Raw genomic sequence first — 21,432 nt, 5'->3', positions numbered from 1 at the left:
TTCTCTCGAAGCACGTGTTAAATTCGAAGTGGCCGTATTACGCACTGGAATGGCATCCACCGTAAAATTTACATTCACACAATATCGTAGGCGGTAAAGAGGAAGTTACCGCAACGAGCGGTGTCGTTTTCAAGGTCGCGAAGTACCGGGCCCCGAGAGCGATAGTCGGGGACCACCAGCGGCTCGCCGGGGGCACGCATACTGACCGACATTCCTGCGGTCACCGAGATCCTTGATACAAGATCCTAGATCGGAAATCGTAGTCGTTTCACACGACGAGATCAAGGAAGATGACAAACATCGTCGCGGTATTCAACATTGGCGCCACTACCAGATTTCTTTTTTTTTTTTCTTTTTTCTTTTTTATCACATCCAAATTTTATCGTTAGAAAAAGATTGGATTTTATCCCTAAAAAGAAAAAAGATTTATTTGATCGTTAAAATAACTTATTCCCCTGATTCACAAAATTTAATCCGCGAAGGAATCCCAAAACCAGTTTATCGTTATTACTCGCTCGCGTATGGAGACCAATTTGTGCTTTCACATTTTCCTCGCGGCCAAAAGTATCCGCGAGTTTTATGACGGAATAATGTAAAACGCTTTTGCGAGTCCGCTGCAAAATCGGTCGGTGTGTAAATGGAAACGTTTATAAGAAGCGACGCGCGTCACGCCCGAATAATTTACGCGTTTTCCCGCGGACTTACGAGACGCTTAAAGTGTCAGACACGCTCGAGGCGCGAGTCCTTTCCCTTTTTCTCCTTTTCCACCCCTAGAATCTTAATTCCGGTAAAACGTCTTTCGTATCGACGATCGTAAAGTCGACGGCACTTCCGTCGCGGGGTCGAAGGGGACGCCGGAGAAAAAGTAGGAGGAGAGAACGGGAGGCTAGAAGTGCCAAGACGAAACTCTACATGGACGAAGACCGTGACGTCAGGAGTGTCGAGGGTGCCGCGAATTTATGCTGATTCGGCGCTCGCCGAACTTTCGGGTAATCAAACTTAATTGACTCCCGTTGCTGGATATATACGAACTCGTTCGCGAAGTCGATAAAATCCGGCGGAAAAATGGAGCCGGAACTCTTCTTAAGATCTTTCCTAATTTCGTTATTTTGCTGTTTTATTAATTTAGGCCTGAGGGTCTCCTTTAAAGCCTTGATTTATGCACTTTGACAATAGAGCCTGTCCTAATTGAAGAAATATGTCTGACGGTCTCAAGCTGAACAGAAAAAAAAAAGAAAACGCCATTATTCCTTCTGAGTTATGAATTTTAAAAGTATTAAGCGAATAATAATTTTATCTTGTACTAAATATTCGCTTAAAAAAAGAATATTTTACTAAACAAAGTTTTATTTAGTCCTAAGAATTAAATAAGGCTCTTTATAATTTTAATTAATTAATTACTTGCACAATTTTTTTTTCCATTTCTTTAAACTTTCTTTAACTGTTACTTTAAAAAAATTAATTTAAAAATCCCGAGACTAAACTTTTTATTTTTTTTTGTCACTCAAATACATTAGTATCTAAAAGTAAGCTTTCAAAAATGCGTTTAGCCTTTTACTTTGAAACGTATCCTTAATTTTTTTTTTCTTTTTAAGAAAATGATTGCATCTTTTATTTCATATTTTTTTGCCAGCGCAAGTAGCAAAAAATTTTTCTTTTCCCTCGCCGCTTGAAATGTTTGCCGAGATTACCTTGTTCCGGTATTTCGCTAACGATCTTTCGCGGCGCGACGAGTTTGGCACGTTCTTGAGCAAGTGGCGCGATTACCAGTTTAAAGTAGCTAACTCGGCGTTGTCGTCGTCGACGGCGGCGGCGGCGGCGGCCACGGTGGTGTCGGCGAGTTCTACTCCTCGTAAAATTATCCGCAATAAAATCGTGATTTACGCCCGTGTTCCTGGAAAGCGGGCCGCTCAAACGCTTCATTCCACGTCGCTCCTCCTCATCCTCCCCGTCCGTTCTCGTGGTTCGCGGATATGCCGAGGTCGAAGACGACGGGAACGACGTCGCCGTCAACGCCTTTCGGCGCACTCTGACCTTTCTCATAGATTATACCGTCCTTGTGAAATCATCGGAGAACATCGGGAGCACCGTATCGCGCAAACATGTACGTCGTTTATTTACAGATAATTTGCAAAAAAAAAAAAAAAATTGTCTCCGCATTAAAACATTACCGTGATATCTCTTTTATATGCAGTAAAGTTTCGAAGTTTCATCTCCTTGAGTTTGTCAAGTCTGCGGTTTACTCGTTTAAGGCTCATTTCCCGGCTCCTAGATTACCGGCCCTTAAAGTTAATTGGACCGTAAGACTTTTTATTAATATCGGAATCCGCGCCGGCGGATTTGATAGGTCATAAGAATATTTTATTAACGCAATTTCGTCGCCGTTGGGCCGCGTGAATCGCGGGGGTCGCGATCGACGTTACCGGGCCCTCGAAAACGCCGGACGCGGCGGCGCAACGAAAAGCAGAGGACGAGGGTAGAAATAGGGTGGAGCGTTTTATGCCCGCGCGCGCGGGACACTCTCGCAGAATTCGAAAAGCGAGGAGAACGGAAATTTCGGTGGGAACCCACACTCGATACGAAAGCGTAACGAGTCGTCTCGCCAACGGCCCCCTCGAACCCCCTTTGCTCGGCAACGGCGGTGCCCGTAAACACTCGAGGGTCGTGCATGACGTAAACGCAAAGTAGAACGCAGGACTGCCGTAAGTCGTAAAAAGAATCCCATAAAACAGCCGTCTCTCCTCTCCGCCACTGCAATTTCGTATATATTTACGTCGATCTTCCTTATGTTACGAAATAGAACCGACTGTAATGCGCGCGATCGCTGTAACTTCGCGAGGAGGGGGCTGAACCACCCCCCTTCGCCCCGCCTGCTGCGATCAATTGTACCTCGGTCACGACAAATTATTTATCAAACTTCTTGACGGGCGACAGTTTATTAATAATAACACTTTCGCCGATGTGTTCTCGAGTTGAGAGGCAAACGAGGGCCCGAATGTCAAACTCGGCGCGTTTGACACGTGACGCACGCGTAAGCGAGATAAGACACGTGTAATTACGTCGATAATCTGGAGGGTGATTGATGCCGCCGCGTACGATGCGTTTAATTACTTCTGTAATTTATGAAATGGTTCGGCGTATGCAGATGTCCCTCGGTCTTCCGTTGAATCGCGACATTGAGTCCATATTTATCGGAAACCGGCCCAACGATAAGGCGCGCCGCGAAAAAGAATTGTTTAAAATTTAAAAAAATAAAATAAAATAAAATAAAAATAAAACTGCCTTCACGAATTAATTTACGATTGAATCGTATATTCGAAAAGTTCGCACGCTCGGAATCGAATAAAATTAGAGTACGAGGAAAACGAATTAAAAGTTATATTGCAGATTTATTATACTTAGTCTGTTCCCTCTCTCTCTTTCTCTCTCTCTCTCTGCACTTTCAATCTCGTTCTTTCGGGAGAAAATAAATTGTTACATTCCAAATGCGTACACAGTCTTGCGTATTGGATATCCAGTGACATCATTCTCTTCTTAGCGATTTTATCCGTTTCACAAGTAGCGATGAGTATCCCATTCATACGAATGAAATATTCCGTTTGCTAGTCGATTCGTTTTTTTTCTTTTCTTTTTTTTTACGAACCACCGTCAAGTGATTCAACATGGTGGCTCTTATCACGAACTTTTATCTGACCAACTTAATTGCCGGCCGGTCGCGACAAAGAATCGCCAACAAAGAACGCGACAGATGAATTATGAATCATGCTCGGTGACGCGAGGGCTATCGTTAATGTATTAGAATAAAAAAAAGGGGAAAAAGAAAAAGAAAGAATGAGAGAGAGAGAGAGAAAGAGGATATATCGAAGCGAATATTCGAGCCCGAGCACAGCCACACAGCTTTACGGCGAACCTTGGCTTACGCGGCGAGAAAAGCTGGAAAATTCAATACCGCGCAAGTTTATGTGTATCTACGAGCACGTCCCTCACACACGGCTTGAGAATATTAAAAACGAGGGCTTTTTATTAAGGCGCTTTTATGACCGGAAGAGCGCATCTTTTTGCCACTTATACGCCCGCCGGCAGAAGGGTAAGCACTGGGTTTGAAATTTTAAAAGAAGAAAGGGAGAAAAGAGAAAAGAAGGAATTGCGTTAAAAAAAAAGATTGTATAAAAACGAAAGTAGCAAAAAAAAAATAATTATTACATGTGAAAAATATATAAGAGAAAGCTTTTTTAATCAAAGAAACAGAATTTATTTTCCGTACAATCACGCGCTATCTTGTAACGCAGTAAAGAACTTGTTACGTTTTGAAAATGCAGCCACCGAAATTGATGAAAATTATTTGCGATACATAATTTTTATAGATGTGAATATCTTTTATATTGTTTTATTATTATTAATTATTTATTTCGAAAGTACAAAGCTTTATCTTATTTTATGACCAACGGCTAGTAATACCGATGGTTAATAAAATGAAGTTACCTCGAATTATATAAGAATATAAAATAATAATTACTATAAATTTTATTTTTCTCACGGTATAAAATAATTCTAAAAAAATAATACGATCTCTACATTTCAAAAATTTATATTACTTTACATTATAAGAAAAAAAAAAATTATACTTTACCGCAAATACATTAAATTTATATATTATATATTATTAAATATGAACGTGAGGGAGAGAAAAAAATAGCCGTTGACCAGTGAAATATACCAAAAATTTATTTACATAAAAACATGAATATAATACCTATAATATTTCAACTGCTGCGCATTTCTTTGTTCGCTCGGTACGCGTTATACCTAAATAACTGGCGTCGGGTCACGAAATAATGTCAGTATTGTCACAATTTTCTTTTTTTTTTTCTTTTCTTTTTTTCTTTTGTTAAACACACCTGCATAGAGCGTATCTGGAACAACCTGCAATACGACCTAAATTCTAACTGTTAAGCTACATCAAATCGATCTGATAGCAATGCGAACGTAGCGTTCGAGGTATCTCGTCGTCGCGATAACCAAAGAGATTTTTTTTTCTCGCGCCGAAACAATCAATTAAATCAAACGAAACGCAGCGAAGCTCTGTCCTCGTAAGATTCATGTTCCTTCCAAAATCTTCGAAGACTTACTTTCATTCTCCCCTTACGTCTTTCTCGCAAACGATATAAAATACATTTGTTCGTAATATAAACGTCATTGCTGGCTGCGCGATACCGCTAACAATTTTTCCTCGTGGTTATCATTTGTTACAATATTTACAAAATCATACGAACAACTTAGAATGTACAATCAAAGAGGAGCCGGCTCGAAAAGTTCCTTCCTACCTTCGTACAAATCTTCTTCGATGCAAAAAAAAAAAAAAAAGAAATATATTTATCGTTCATTAAATGTACTCGAGAAAATTGTTACATAAAAAAAAAAACATTTGTTTCGTAATGAACGACTTGTTCCACTTATTTTAACTTCGCAGCTTTCAACATCGTTGATTAATCTAAGCTGGCCGCAAATTTCGTAATTAAAATATTATATAATTTTCGTCAATAACCGACAATCCTTGGTTGTGCTTTCTCGATTTCGCTCCCTACAGATTCCTATCGTCAATTGCACTAATTTCAACGCGAAAGCTTCAATCAAATTACCTGTTTATCGGAAACGGGCGGTCGGTTAACTCATCCATCTCGCGAAAATCAAGCGATGGGCAGCACGCGTACATCGAATACTAAAGCTACCTACATAGATTGCTTGGAGTGTTCTCGATGAAAGTTTCTTAAAGAGTACAAGTACAAAAAAAAGTTCTTTTTTTTTTTTTATCTCAGCACGCGCCAGCATTCCCAACGAGTCCCGTGCCAGTCCCTTATTCAGTTTGCTTGAAATAAGTTAGCGACGTGCTCGCGCGACGAACAACGAAATACATTTCAGAATAAAAAGAAAAAAAAAAAAAAATTAAAGCGCCAATAAATTGCACAGAAATAAATATGTTAATTTTAATAAAAATAAAGTCTTAAAGAATTTAATTAAAGTATAATTGTAATTAATACAAATTATTTTACGCGCGGTTTGCACGAGTCGCATTTCAAGCGCAAGGGTACTGATACTCGCATTCGTGGGAAGGTTATCTTTTTTAAAAAATTCGTATGAAAAAGATCATTAGTCTCTGTAAAGTTTGATATATTAGTCTCAAAAATGCATTTATATTATTGGTTCAGTTTGATTAAACCGCTCGTAGGCGGAGATATTGTTAAATCGACATCGACGATTTCATTTTTAAGTTAGATTTTAGCTATCGTTATTAAGTTATTCGATTGTATTACAGTACGCAGTTTCGTGCTCGTTTCTTTTTTTTTCTTCTTTTTTTTTATTTTTCGGCGCTCGCTCGAGGGAGCACTTTCGACGCGAGGTCGTGCGAATCTCCTTAAAAATTGGGAACATTTTCGCGCACAGGCACGGCGTGAAAATTGTAAAAATTGTATTTATAAAAACTGGAAAATCCTTCGACACACGCGGGGAAGTTTTTAGAAAATTGGAAAAATTCTCGCGCGCAGGCACGGAGTGAATAATTTGTTTTTCTTTTTTAATTCTTTTTTTTTTTTAATTAAAAACATTGACGAATCAAAAGGCGACTTGTCGACCAAAGGCAGGTTGACAAATCAGTTACAATAGTAACTCGGACATACGTGAACTTTAGAAAGATGTGATAAATTTATTGCGAACATGTTTTCTGAGATATCAATGAATTGGAAATTGAAAGTAGTTGGTCGTCTTGAAAACTGGTCGTTAAACTCGCAGTATTGAGCCCTGTAGTTCCTTATCCATATCGCTACGTTGAAATACTTCTGTATCAAAATTTGTGCGATTTTACAAAATACTTTCTACGAATTGCGTGTCGCACGAACGGGCTTTCTCGAGCGGCTACCGATTCCGTATATAAAAATTCGACGATACAGATACTCCGCGAGTCCGAAGTGTCGTTGACTTTCACACGTGAGTTACGCAAACGTGATACAAATCGAGATATAAAACTACATCAGCTACGCGACCTTAAAAAGGCTCGGCTAGTCGTTGCTGAAGATTCTATTTCTTGATCACAAACGGGGAAAGCCACGCGGGATATTGTTCCTTGCCATTGGCTCGCGCAACGATCTTCGTGATCGCTCGATGTATTTTCGCTTTTTCTCCAGTCGACGTAAGACAATCGTACGTGTCGCATGTTTCATCGTCTAATTCTAGGAATCAAATATTTGAAGTAACATTAATTAAATCGCCAGTCTAACGCGAACACCTAACATATTCGCTTGCTTCGACAGCTTCGTTTAAAGAGTTATCCCAAGAATTCATTATAATAATAATAATTATTATCTATCTAGCCTCCAGAGTTAGCTGGTTAATCGAAAACTTACGAGAATTTTAATTTCTTTTACTTTTCCATTTGATCCGCTTAGTTCTCAGAACGACATTATCGGTCTTTCTTCGTTATCGAACGAAAGAGAAACGAAAAATGGCTTAAACGAAATCTCGCGTCCTCGTGTCACGGGCGAGTAAAGTTATCGTCACGTAGTTCGTATCGGATACAACTTGACGAACGTACGGACAACCGGGAATCTCGTCTCCGTGTACACGTCAAAGTGAAGCGTGTTCCGATTGTATAATACAACTACACATACAGCATCCAAATTGATATAACGACGTAAACGCGCATACATATTTAGTTTATATACATATATACCTATGCACAAAAATGTCATCGCAAAAGACGCTCTACTCGCATACGAGATGTCCGATGAACTTGTCTCCTTTATCGACGATACACTTGCGCTGCGAAAAAGTTAGATCGCTTCCGAGAGAGCTGAGATCAATTTCGTCTTCGCTCGGCGATTATTCTCGGCATATCGAGCGTTGCACGGTTTGCGCGTTTACAGAACATGCGTTCCCTTTCGTCACCATACTCTTTGGGAATACAGTCCGAAATCATCAAGCCTTAATCTCGAGAAATTTAAGAAGTATAAGCGAAAAAAGACAGAATATATATAGTATATTACATTTTTATTACAGCACGTATTGTAAAATATTTTTGCGATACTCTCGAAGCGATATTCTCTTAAAGCGAATGCTAAATAAATCTTCTTCTTTTTTTTTTCTTTTCTTTTTTTTTTCTTTTTTAATTAAGTATTGGACAAAATTATTAAAAATTATATTCGGACATGATTATTCTTTTAATCAAACATGAGACTACTTCAACAAATCGTTTCGCACATATATATCTTTTTTTTTATTTTATATTATTTATCACATCCATGTATATTTGAGAAAATCGTAGACGAGGCAGTTAACGGTTATAAAATTTACGCACAAGCAGAACTGTGATTCTGCATAAAATCATTAATTAGTCCCTCCTGTGTTCTGCCTTAAAAAAACAAAAAAAAAAAAAATTAATGCGTTATATCGCGCTGCTTATCATCGTCTATTTTATTTTCCTCGCGTGATTCTTAGATTACTGGAGCACGTGGTTCTTACGATTTATATCACATCCTTCGTATGTGCGGCAGTGTTCGTTATGTGTTGATCGACCATAACGCTGTCGAATCTCTGTCGCGGGCTCGAATTCAATTTAATTCGTTGCTCGATTCAAAAGAGCGTTTAGATTATTAATTTCATTATTTTTCGGTTCATGTTCAGCTCTCGATGGCAGTTACGTCAAAGAGAACTTTCAGTAAGGACGGTTTGTCGACATTCATCCTTTAACACACGTAATTTAGCATGATAATATCAAACTCGTAATTTCGTTGCAGATAATATAAACGGTTCGTCTCATTGACATCCATATAGATAGATTCCTACCTAACTGGTTAATTCAGTTCTTTCCGATAGTGAAAAAGCCACTCAAAATCGATTATATCTAACGAATATTTTCTTTTTAACTCGGAACAATTTCGTTTTTTTTTCTTTTTATATTTTTTTATATATCTTGTTCGATTTTCGAGATCCACGAAATCTTTCTTTGTCGAAGAAGTGTTTCTTTCCCCGCTGGCGGTTTTTTGTAAATAGCGATCGGTACAATGTCTCGGAACGACGTTGGGTCGACGGAGCCGTCTCTTACCTCCGTTCTCATTCCTTCCACCAGCCACAAAGACAGCAATACCATCGCCTTTCGGGATGGGGCTGAATTATCTGCTATTGTCAGTGCATCGCTCGGGTGGTGGTCAAATGCGTGGTTTCGGCCCTTTTCGGCGGTGGCGGTGGAGGTCGTCTCTTGCCGGCGATCGCGTTGACGATGTTCATGCTGCAATTCTCGTCGGCGAATCTTACGGTCGTCTGTCGAGCCGGGCTGGACGCGTACTCGACTGGTCCATTAGGATCCGTCGTGTATACATTTTCGTATAAATTATCCGCGCCGTAGTGTTCCTGGACCCAATTCGATACGTTAGTCTCTCTGTAGTCGGCCACAGCAGGGGGCGGATCTCGAAAGCCGAGCACCTCGTGCGGCGTCGTTGTCGAATCCATCTTACACTTTTGCGCAACCTGCCATTTTTTCCTCATCACCCTTTGCAAATCCTTGAGGAAATCGCCCGGCGGCGCCTGATCGGACGCCGCCAGCTTCTTCGGCGATGTGAGTCTGGTGCTGTCGGATCTCCTAGGCGGTGTCGGTTTCCGCTGCGGCAATGCGGGACTACCGGGTTCTTGCTGAGGCGGTAGATTGAATGAGATCTTTTTCCCGGTTCCGGTCTTCGATTTCGGCGACGTCGATGGTTCTTGAATCGTCACTCGTCGTTGCGGCTGCGGACTGGAGGCGGCCTTTAACTCGGCCAGATAAGGCGGTGCAGCGTAATGACCAGTTCCTTGTTTCATAGCGCTACGCCGAACGGTATCCATATTGGGATTTGGCCTGATCGGCTGGATTGTGTTATGGTGACCAGTTTGATATATCGATTCGACCTTAGAATTCTGTCGACCGAGACTCTGAGAATTTGTAAGAGGCGGCTGTGCGCTGTAAGCCGGCGGCGGCACGAAAGGCGGCGGTGACGTGAAATTTGGCGAGTTTGGAGTACAGGTCGGCGTACTCGCCGTCGACCCTGGATAGGAACTGTGCGGAGAAGATACAGAATTTACGGTATTATTCGCGTTATGAACGTTCGAGGATGTATTCGAATTGTAATTCTGAACCGAGTTGCTGTTCAGAGCGATATTATTCGTGTATATTTGATTAGACTGAGGTCGGGGAGCGTGCGTGGGAGTGCTTTCAGGAGTCACAGAGTTCGTAGGAGTGGACTGCTTAGATCTAGCGCGACGTATCGTTCCGGTTTCGCCGACGAGCGGGCTCGGCGGTGGCGGTAGAGACGCGAGACTTAACGAAGAGCCCGTGAGCTCCGGCGTATTACAAACTGGAAGTTCACCGGGTGCCGGCGGCGGCGGCAGAGAATCCAGCGAGAGATTCGAACGGAACATTTCAGGAGGTGGCGGCGGAAGTGGTTCGCTATCGGACTCGATTTCTTCGGCGACTCTTGATGGTGACGGTGGTGGTGGCAGTGAAGTAATCGAATCCATCTAGAGGGTACAAATTTATTCGTTACGCATTGAAAAATATTAAAAAAAAAAAAAAGTATTAATCATAATAAAAAAAATTAATTAAAAAAATTAAAAATATAAATATTATAAATCGTATTAAAATTTCTAATAATGTAATATACCATGCACGTTTGTATCGGACTCGTCGGCGTTTTCTCTTGACTCTCCGATCTGTTGTATCCCATTGGACTCGCTCTTTCCCTCACCGGCGTGCCGGGAGGTACTGGACTAACAGGTGTCGCGTTTCCCGATCTGTGATGTCTCTTCAAAGTTCCGGAGCCGTCGGAATCGGTGCCGCTCCGCCGACGACTGTGCCTTCTAGTTAGCGTACCAGATCCCGAGCTCGTTGGGCTCGGACAAGAATCTGGCTCGTCTCGCACGGTCTCGCCGACTTCTTTCAATTGCCTTGTAATCGACGTAAGAGGCAACTTCGGATTCATAGACGGTTTTCTTTTTATCGTGCCGGTTGGAAACTCTCCGCATTCGAATGCCACCTGTCAAACAATATATAATTTAATAATTGCATCGAAAATTATATTTTAATAATAACGTAAATTCTTTTAAAGTTATTTTCGATCAAACCGGTGTTTAATTAAATTCACCTCGCAACTACTCGGTGCACCGTCGGACAGGCATCCGCTAGAACTGGAGCTACTCGCTCTGCTCAACCTGCCGTCATTATTATAGCTCTGGCGTTGTTCCGGATTATAACTTTGCCTTTGACCGTCGTACTGCCTCGTCGGGGCGACTACAGTTTCGTTGTTGTGCCTCACATTCTCCGCGAACTGCCGTGCGTTGTCGTTCGTCGTGTTATACTGGGTCTGATTTGGAGGAGCAGCGATAGAACTAACCGAGCACGATCTCGCATGTGCTAACAAGTCGAGATCTTCCTGCGCCAGCTCGTCCACGAGCGCCCGATAGTTCTCCATCAGTTGCCTACCGTACTTTGCCACGCGAATGCCAACCATCCATCGTTCCAAGGACGCGTTGTCCTCCGCGCAAAGGAATTTAATATACTTGGTGGACTTGGGCTGCTGCAGCCGTGGATGTTTTACAGCGAAACAAAAATCGGTGGGTGCCTTGTATTTCTTACGCCAACCAACGCCATAATAAACCTAAAAAAAAAAACCAAGATATACCTTGTGCAACTAAAATTATTTAATATAAATTAAATAAAATTAATTAAATCAAAAATTATTTTTAAAAGTAATCTCGAAAGAATGCGTAAAAGTGTGGCGAACCTGATTGACGTCGAAGGTTGCCAGGCAGACGAGATCTCGAGCTGTGCGCGCCTTTTCCTTTGGCCAGTAATAAAGACCGGAGGCTCGTAGAATGAAGTGATACCTCTTCCAGCCCTTTTTGCTGTCCGATTTCAAGTACAGCGGACCCTCGACCTGCAAAGCAAATGGTAATCGATGCAGAAGAGAAGTGGGATGTGTGTCAACGAACTCGTTACCGTCGATCCGGTTGCCAAGACGCAACGAGATCGTAAACATCACGCCGCTTACCTCGGGCACGCCGACGTTGCTGCTCGAGAAGAACTCTTCCAGTAGGATATTTCTCGAGTGGTCGTCATACTCGCCGCCGCCGCGATCTGTGGGACCGAGGAGGAATCGCTCGGGCGTGAGAAACAGTTGTGTTTTATCCGGTCTCTCGACGAAGAGCAACTTGTTTTTCGAATCTCTGGTCCACAGCAAAAGATTTTCTACCAGCAATTCGTGGTCCTCGTAAACCCTCTCTGAAAGTTTTATTAATACATTGCATTATGTGCTCCGCTCTGCGAGCCAACGCCAATAAAAATCGTCTCCCGAGACTTACAACGTATTTTTGCCGGAATAAAGTTTCCCGATAACGAAAAAGAAAGAACCGCATTTGGCAAATTAAATTCTTACAGTCTCGTACAACGAATCTGCGTGCTTTTTAAAATTGTAATAACATAGCACATAAAAAATTCACTTATATTTTTCATATCGATAATACAATAATGCGTGTAAAGAAAGACATTACGATGCGCCGACAAATGTAATTAAATAAGGATGTTCGCATTAAAAAATTAACGTCTCGCATTAATGTCCGGCCATCAAGGAATTGTTGCGTCATTAGTCAATTAGCGGCCGGCAAATAGAAGGTAATAGACTAACCCATAAAGAGATCGGGCAGATGCTCGACTACGGCCCATTTCGGATCCATCGGCACGTGGTTTTTGTCGGCGAGCAGCCTACACACGTGCGCGACGCTCATCCCTTCGTCGACCAGGAGGCTTTTACCGCTGCCGTCCAACGTGAACGCTTTGATGAAGAGCTTCTGCACGCTCGCCTCGCGCATCTTCTCCAGTGCCAGGCGGATCTTCTCTGCCTTCGCTCTACTCGCTGCATCTCAAGAGGTAATTGCAAACAAATTTACTCACGGCATACACTCTCTCAGCCGATAGACGGGCAAACGTAAATTAAAATAGAAAGTGGCGCGCGATGAACTAAACGTTTGGAGAATCGGATAATTAGCACAATTTTGTATTATTCTCGGTTAAACGATTCGACAATTTAATCTCACGATTACGTTGCGTAATGACAAAATTAAATACTCACCAACGAGCTGATGTGGTTGTTGTTGGGGAGCTGTGTGCATGGCGGTCTGAGGTGGTTTATGTCCGGAACCGCTACTGCTTGCCGAACTCTCGCTGGATAGCATGGACACCGTGTCCGAGAACGCGCTGTCGTTATCGGGGCTATCAGTGCGCATACCTGCACCGTAAATCAATCGTATGTAAGACTAGGGTAAAAATAAAATATAGAATATTTCAAGCTCTCAGCGTGTCATGAGCAACGCAATATAAAACGGTATAAAAGTAACACAAAAGTTAAAGGCATGAAATATTATTTAACGTTCGCCTCGCGATAAATGGAGATAACGTCGTAAAGGGATTTCTTTGCCGGCTCGAATACGTGCCTCCTTCATTTTTGATGTCGGTATTGTCGCCTGAATTGATCCTTGTACTGGCGGGTCTTCCTGGCCTTTGCGAATCAGGCGCAGGAGTGGCGGCGATATCGCCATCGCAACGTCGCTCCAAGGCGCACAATTCACCAAGAATCGCGTCCAGATCGACATCTTGGGAATCTGCAAAAATACCATTCATATTTTACAATGAAAGAAAAAAAATACATTTTTTTTTAATACACAGACACTCTGCATATTAAATAATATAGCGATACGAGATGCTCCTCGCACTTCACCGACGTTTATCAATTACTTATTAAAAATGCGATAATACAAAATTATATTGCATTTTAATGCATCGAATTATATCTAGACTTAACAAAATTGAAATTAATTTATTATCTCAGGTGCGATTTAATTTCGCATTGTTCTCCTTTTTTTTTTATTATTATTTTTTTCTTTTTTTATCGCTTCAATCTTAGCATGTGGAGATATCAAACAATGGCAACGGTTTTATTCTTAGACTCGTACGTTCTATTGCGTTTTAATGACTGACTATAATACAGGTGCATGGACGCCGTGCGCGATTTAATATGCGGTTTTCTGCAAGTTTTCAGAACCCCGCGGCTCCCTCCGACCTACGGAGGCGAAAGTGACGTACGTCCGGTGGAATGCGAACGATATCGCCGGGCGAATCGTCACCGCGAAACCGCCAACGTCGACGTTGCGAATGCGAAAGAGTAGCCGAGGAATCCCGTGAACGTTTATCATGCAGATTCGCGCGCTCGCCGTCCGCTTCGAATTTCTCACGCGCTGCCACGCGCGTTTTCTCGCGACGGAGAACCGCCGAGGGGACTTCGAATTAATTATGGGCTGCAATTCCGGCTGAATTTGCATTGCATAGGCGCGTATTTGTCACGGATATATAGAAAGTTTCTTGTTCCGATACAACATACCGGTTACACGCTGAAATTAATATCGGTTTAATCGGCTTTAATTTGCATCTTCGGCTAGCGCAAGAACGACACGTGCAGCGCTCGCGGTTTAAAGCGGTATCGGATATCCCCTTCACGTGGACTTTTTGCATCCAGCTAAGTCGCGATCGTATTGTAATATCATGCTACAAACGCGTCGGCTTTGGAGAATTAATTGCGGATGGTGGTACGCGAAACGTGTTATGCGGCTGAAGTGAAAATGAAATCAGGATGCGTCGGACTTTCCACGAGGGACAGGCGTGCGAGTCGCGCCCGGTGACTACCGTTACGGCGAAGTTACGCATCGCAAACACCTCGATGTAGCAAACTATGCGGGGACACGCGCCCGGTAAGGAGCGATCTACATCACCGTAGATCGCTTTAAGCCGTAAGAAGTTAGCCAATCGTATTAGACAGAGCTTCAAGCAACAAAATGCGGAAGTATTTTTCTTTGACAGCCGTTTAGCTTTCAATCAAAAGGTTTCTAATTTAAATAATGTTAAAAGGAACTGTGCAAATTTTGTACAGTTAATTTCGTTGTCGGAGGAGCAAAGAGCGCAAAACTGTGTGTTAACTTCGGATCAAGTTCATCCGAGGAAAAGTTTATAGTCATGGCTTAATTGCCAAGACTCACTCTGTCCTAGTAGGCCGCTCTAGATAATCGTAGACCGCATTCTCGATTCGTGACGTATTCTCGTGAAAAGTACAAAAAAAAAAGTAATTATAATTTTTATTTTCGTCTTTTTTTTTTTTTTTTTTTTTTCTTTTTTTTCCTTAATTAAACACCTTCCGTAAATAAATTTTTCTGCTCTCTCAGGGGGCATTGGACTTAATTTACGGACTTTGACATGCAACATAAAACACGCCCTGTGTTTAATTATCCTCGCAGCGATAAGAAGCGACTCCCCATTGTTTTTTATGTCTGTTTACACGATGACGAGATTTATAGTCGGTTTGTTAAAAAAGAAGTGTATATTTAGACACGTATCGATTTCCTTCTTCGCGATATGACAAGAGGGTAAAGAAAAATAGGAAGTAAACGACAGTGGAAAAGGCACAATGCCAGCTTTTACGAGTTTCGTGGCCGCACCATTATCGGAAAGGGGTCGTCGGTAAAAGATAAATGCTGGGTAAACACGGGAATGGTCGCGTATCTATTAAATTTACCTTACAGTAATACATATTTCACGGAGGGAACCAAATAAACTTGTAACAAAAGCACATTATGCAACAACGACTCATTTATCACGTGTACAAATTTGAAACGTAAATATTTTAAAGAGTCCCCGTATAATTCAGCGGTTAAAAAAAGTAACGTAATGAATTAAAATTTGTACAGAAGATAAATTAACAATTCATTCGAAAGCTTTTATAGAAATTGCGAGCTTCACGAGGGTTTATTTATAATGTAAACTTTGAAAATGGAGATTAACAGCGCAATTACGAAAAAAAAAAAAATATATTTTTAATTCGAAACTACTTTAACGAGATTACGCAGATTTAATTTAATCGCGAAGAGCTTCTGTACAAAAGATATTATCTCGGAAGTTAATTAAGTGAAATCTTAGTTGCTAATAAAAAAAAGAAAGAAAAAATAAAAAAGAAAAGAATAAAAAAAAAAGGATTCAGAGCGTTATCGCGCTCAAACGTTTCTTCGTCAAGATCTGCATCAAAGAGAATGCCCGAGGTCTTGCATAAAATGCACTTAACGTAATTAAACATCTCGATTATACGTGCAAAATGTATGATAATGTAAATAATTGCAAAGGCTTGTAAAATAAATAGAGTAACAGGGCCGCGGCAAGCTCGCAGTCATAAAATTTTGATAAAACCCATTGTTTCTGCCGTGGCAAGCATAAAAAGGCAACTTTCCACTTGCTTTCTAAGTCAAAGCAAATCATCACATAGACGAATGCCTAAGTGTGACTCGACTCGCCGCTAATTTACGAATTCACGTTCGTTGCGCGGTGCTAAATTACTGTAAATTTAGTCTGAGCGCATTGTCGTGCCATGTGCTGTCGACGGCCGCGCTTTCTTTCGTTAAAGACCTACCAAGTCGGTGACGGTCAATTGCTTTTATTCGTTTTTAATTTTTATTACTCGAGGAATTTTTATTAATTGATAAAATAAAAATTAATAATAATAATACGTGTTTTCGGTTGAATTAATAACGTATACCTTTGACTGTGAGGTAGCCCAATATGCTCTCGTTGCTACCGAAATGCCCGAGCATCTTCCACCCTGCCTGCCAAGCGAGGCGTCGATCCTCTCGAGTGCAATCCCGTATTCCGTACGAACGTCAATTAGCATCGCACCCCGATGAGCCCCTCATCGGAGCGAAAGAGCATCGTCATCCGATCATCGCCGCGCGCAATTACAACGTCCGCGTTTTGCATAATCACTTTTCCATTCGAGCGAGGAAATCAATTTGTCGAATTATCACTTCGTAATCGCGGACCGACGGCACGAGATTGGGATAACATCAAGCTCTGTCCGCGCGGCTGCATTAAGATATTCTCCCACCGCGAAGCGATCGAAAATGCCGCTTTTAATCGCTTTCCCGCAATTAGCGAGCCTTGAAACGAAATGTCAATCCGTCGAAAGTGGTAAAAGCTACGTCGCGACGGGGAAGTCAGGTGGACGCGGATTCTCGCGGGAGAAGTACCTTTGCGCCATGCTTAATCGCCGCGGTTCTAATTAGCGTCAAATATATTTTTCTCGCTTCATATTAAAATTATCGCGGTACACTGTCGAGGAACGGGATACGAGCGGCACGGTGAACGCGACCCGCGCATCGCGTGCGGCGGCACAAGACTAAAGGCCTTAAGGTGAACATACTCGCCTCTCGCCGCAAGTTTTCCGCGCGGACGCGCGACGCGCCTGCGTGTGGGTGCCTGCCGATGCCTTTGTGTGCCGTGTGTGCGACCAAACGCACGTTAAAAAGGGTTGAGAGTGCACCGGTTGACTTACGCAAACGCCTATTGACTATAAATAAAGCCCCTCCCGTTCGTAAACCGCGTCGCCATTGCGCCGTTAAAAATGTTCCGCCGATCTGTCCACGCCGGGGATTGTAAGTACACATTTTTCTCAAGCACGCGACGATAATTGACGTGAAATTAACGCCTCTTGTACCTATTTCGTATCACAAAGGGCCGCCCCGACGCCCAAAGTGATGGGAACACTGACGAAAAACTTCGTGGAATTTGTGGAATCCCTTTTGAATGTCGAGCTCTTACACGCAGGAGGTAGGGAAGCCGAGGGATCGAGAACGGTATTAAATATTTTTACCAGATTCTTAAAGAAAGAGAAAAAAAAAAAATCTGTACGCGAATCACAGAGCCGGAGGAATGACTCGGAATATTTCACAAGTTAAACGTAAAATAATTTCTTTAAAAATTATTTTACGACACCTCGGTGTCTCTTTTCATGGATTTAATCATCGTCTCCCGCGGACGATTTTTGCCACAAATTTAACGGTCGCCCGGAGCTTAATTAATCGTCGTTTTAATTAATTACGTGCGCCTTAACTGTCGCATTTGTGTCACGCGGTAGGTGCGTACGCACGATTATGCGTGCGAAAGGGTTGAACGCGCCATTGGGTTACGCAAGCTTTTATGAACGCCATAAATACGCCGTATCTCTCTCCCGGGTAATAAAAATGTAATTTTATATAATAATAATACGAACGCTACTCGTCGTGTGCGAGTGAAGCTGATATTTTAAATAATATCCGCAAAATGCGCTGCCAGGGCATTATCGCGCGTATAATAATTACGCGGGCATTAAATTGGACCGTAATAGCGGCGGAGTCTCGATTGCGAAACATTGTTTAACGAGTTGAGCAGAAATTGAGCATCGAGCTTAATTCGGTGTCGCAGTAGGCGACGAGTGTACACGGTCCAAAGAGGCTCGTATTGATTAAAGTCCGGGCGCCAGAGTGACGATTTGATAAATGATAAAGACGACGTCGGCATATGAGAGCACGAAAGGGTGCGTCGTTCATTTCCACCGATTCTCGTGTCACCGAAACGAAGGGAAACGTTCGGCTGTTAAGAGAACTGAGTAACACGGGAGGGGAGGAGAAAAAAAAAAGGCAATGAATTAACTTCAATATCTTCATCGGCGACTCGAACTTAATTATGTCAGCCTCGTATTCCACGAGCGATATTAAATGCGAGAGATACTGGACGCCCGTTCCTTTCTGCCTGCTTATTTAGCAGGCTATTATGTTACATGGTACCATCGCGTTGCAACGCTGTTGAAACATCGCGACTTCGATCGGATCGCAAGTCGCACGGGGCGACGAATTAATGCCGCTTTATGAATATGCATCGTTTCGGTTCTTCGGGACAGCTTCAATTTCCATCTTTCAGCGCTCGTCCGGCGCGTCGAAAAATTCTAATTTATGCGCGAAACCGCGGGCGGCCGCCGATCGGCGCGATCGGACGATCTGACACGCCGCAATTAACCGTAGAAACGAATCTCTCGCGGCGATCAGCTTTTTCACCGCGAGCGAGTTCCGCGCGCGATTGTCTCGTTTATTTTTTATGTATTATTTTTTTTTTGTTTATTTATTTATTTATTTTTTACCTTCCCCGCGATCGCGATCGCTGTAACGGGGAAGGAAGGTTCATTCACCCTGTCGATTATGCGAATACGCAAACGCAGCTCGATAACGCGGTAACCCAGATTAATCAAGCCGCATAAATCAGCCGAGCCGTCGCGCTTCTTCGGCCGCGGATGTTTTCGCGCTATTTTCGCAAACGCCCCCTCTCGCGCTCCGATAAGCTCGCGCATAAACGCCAGCTTAGCTGTATAAATCATACTTAACCCCTCTTGACCCCGCGTGTGATGTAACGCGATCGGCAGGTTTCGCCGGCGTCCGACGTATTAATTATAAACCGATCTTCACGATGCACTTTCCCGTGATGGAGTCACGCGTCTCGTTTAGTCCTGCGGATGACGCGTTTATATTTTAGACGCATCAAAGTATCAAAACAAGTCTCGAGAGCTGGTCATAAAAAAAAAAAAATTTTTTTTAATTAAAAAATAAAAAAACCACTTCAAACGTTCGATCGTTTATTCGAGAAATTATTTAATATCTGCGCATTTTTTGGTACTTAATTAGAACGAACGATATTCCTGGCCTTTGACGAATACTCCTGGGAAATGTATGTTATCAACGTTGCCAAGCTTTAGCACGATCGTTAATTAAAATTTAAATAGTTACGTAGCGTTTTCCGTCGATGACCAATTAACGTCTGCACTCCTGAGAATATTTCAAAGTTCGACGAGCGCGCGCGATCGGAAGTGCTTCGTTATTTAATTAATTAAATGTTTTATTAACTAACAGAAAAACAGATTTTTTTCTTTTTTTCTCGGCGCTGGAAAGACGAAGCGGCGTCTTCACACGCTACGTGCAGTAACTTTTCGCTCGTAATCGATTGCACTGTGGCTGTTGCACTGCGGCATTGCGCAACTTACTTTCATTACTTTCATCTACAACTGCGATCTTCGCGATAACGCGTCGTGAGAGATATTTCTGCTTTCTGTGAAATTTATTATTAACTTCACACTTTCAGACGAAGTTTCGTTCTCTCGTAAAAAATTTAATTACATGCGACGCGCCGGTTGCAAAAGACTATTTTTTTCCCCCTTTTTTTTTTGCCAATCGCGAAGCTGTAAAGAAAAAAAATACGCGCGTCCTTCGATACTTAATCATTCCGTAACTCATTCGAAATTAATCAAAATGAAACCCGGGCGCTTTCGAACGCTGATCCTTCTTCGCAATTAAACGGGAGTAATTACTAAATTAATTATCCGGCGCATCAGACGCGAATTTAATCGAGTGCCCCCCGACGGGTTTCGATCGGCCTTTTTCGATCGCGGAGAAAAAAAGGCGAGATCGATTGATTAACGTTTCGCGCGCGTACACGTGAGAAAATGTACGGCGTTAATGAAAGTACCGGGGAGGGGGGCAGAGGGGATAACGCGTATCTTTCGTTGGGCAAAAGAGCACGGATCGGCGTTCGCGCGCATTGCCTATCGCGTTCAGCTCGATTCAGATAGCGGCTTGGGAAAAACCGGTCGTCGCACCGTGTCCGAACGGGACGACGGATAAAAGCGATTAACCACTCGCGCGCGCGTTGCACCGGTTCGCTTTCCGCTCAGGCTGTTTTCCACGCGGCGTGAAATCGGAAAAGTGCACGATGCACGCACTCGCCTATGGTTAATACATATTTACGCACTCGGCGAGCCTCGCACTTTCTACCGCGATAGCGACCGCGGCGAGTATCCGCGGTGTTTTAGTAGCGAATTGTTGGTCCACTCCGCTCGATGGAATTTTCTTGCCGAAAAAAATTGCGAACGGCGCTTACGTTATCGATATGCTGCAATCGATAAAGCGACGAAATTTTTATTCTGTAGTTTCGATATTTTAATTCGTTTTTTTTTCTTCTTTCTTTTTTTTATTTATTTATTTATTTATTTATTTATTTATTTATTTTGCAAAGAATTGTAATCACCCGCGCGAAATTTTATGTCTTTATTTTAACTTTTATAAACGTAGCGAAAATTTCTACTTCCTTAATTGGAAGTTGATCCATCGCGCGAAACGGACGACACTTACAATGGACCTCGCGTGTCGTAATTACCGCGGCAATTTGTCCGAGCTGCCCGGCGGGCAGATTGATTTCCGCCAATGTCGATAACGGTTCCATCGGCATTTTGCCAGCTACGATTGTTGCTCCACGACGGTTCCGTAGATTTTATATTAACTGCTTATTCGCGTGCGCTTGTTAATCATGCAATTTGCTTACTTTGCATTTCTGTAAAATTATTCAGACGCGGTATCCACGTTTCCTTTCGCGAATCTTAATGTGATTGATTGATTGCAGTTTTATTTCTCTCTTTACTTAACCATTTCGTCTGAATTTAACGAAATAATGCTGAGAAATTACGACAT

General features: G+C 42.3%; 1 protein-coding gene across 6 annotated transcripts in view; it reads right to left on the bottom strand.

Annotated features, from left to right (window-relative positions):
- Positions 1–4,707: 4,707 nt before the first annotated feature.
- LOC139110616 (amyloid beta A4 precursor protein-binding family B member 1-interacting protein) overlaps positions 4,708–21,432 on the bottom strand; it is a 98,525-nt gene continuing 81,800 nt past the window's right edge. For 4 of the 6 annotated variants that reach the window (XM_070670480.1, XM_070670477.1, XM_070670479.1 and 1 more), the window contains 8 exons: positions 13,507–13,674; positions 13,146–13,301; positions 12,702–12,935; positions 12,069–12,298; positions 11,802–11,954; positions 11,163–11,675; positions 10,683–11,054; positions 4,708–10,539 (listed from right to left, as the gene is read on the bottom strand). In XM_070670480.1, the coding sequence (XP_070526581.1) occupies positions 9,175–10,539; positions 10,683–11,054; positions 11,163–11,675; positions 11,802–11,954; positions 12,069–12,298; positions 12,702–12,935; positions 13,146–13,301; positions 13,507–13,674 (3,191 nt within the window). In that variant the 3' untranslated portion in view covers positions 4,708–9,174. Of the gene's footprint in view, positions 10,540–10,682; positions 11,055–11,162; positions 11,676–11,801; positions 11,955–12,068; positions 12,299–12,701; positions 12,936–13,145; positions 13,302–13,506; positions 13,675–16,646; positions 17,802–21,432 lie in introns of those variants that run through there. The other 2 variants (XM_070670483.1, XM_070670478.1) reach the window with 2 other exon arrangements.

Source organism: Cardiocondyla obscurior, linkage group LG21 (genome assembly GCF_019399895.1).
Source record: "Cardiocondyla obscurior isolate alpha-2009 linkage group LG21, Cobs3.1, whole genome shotgun sequence".
Lineage (NCBI taxonomy): Eukaryota > Metazoa > Arthropoda > Insecta > Hymenoptera > Formicidae > Cardiocondyla > Cardiocondyla obscurior.
This window is presented reverse-complemented; position numbering and strand designations above follow the sequence as displayed.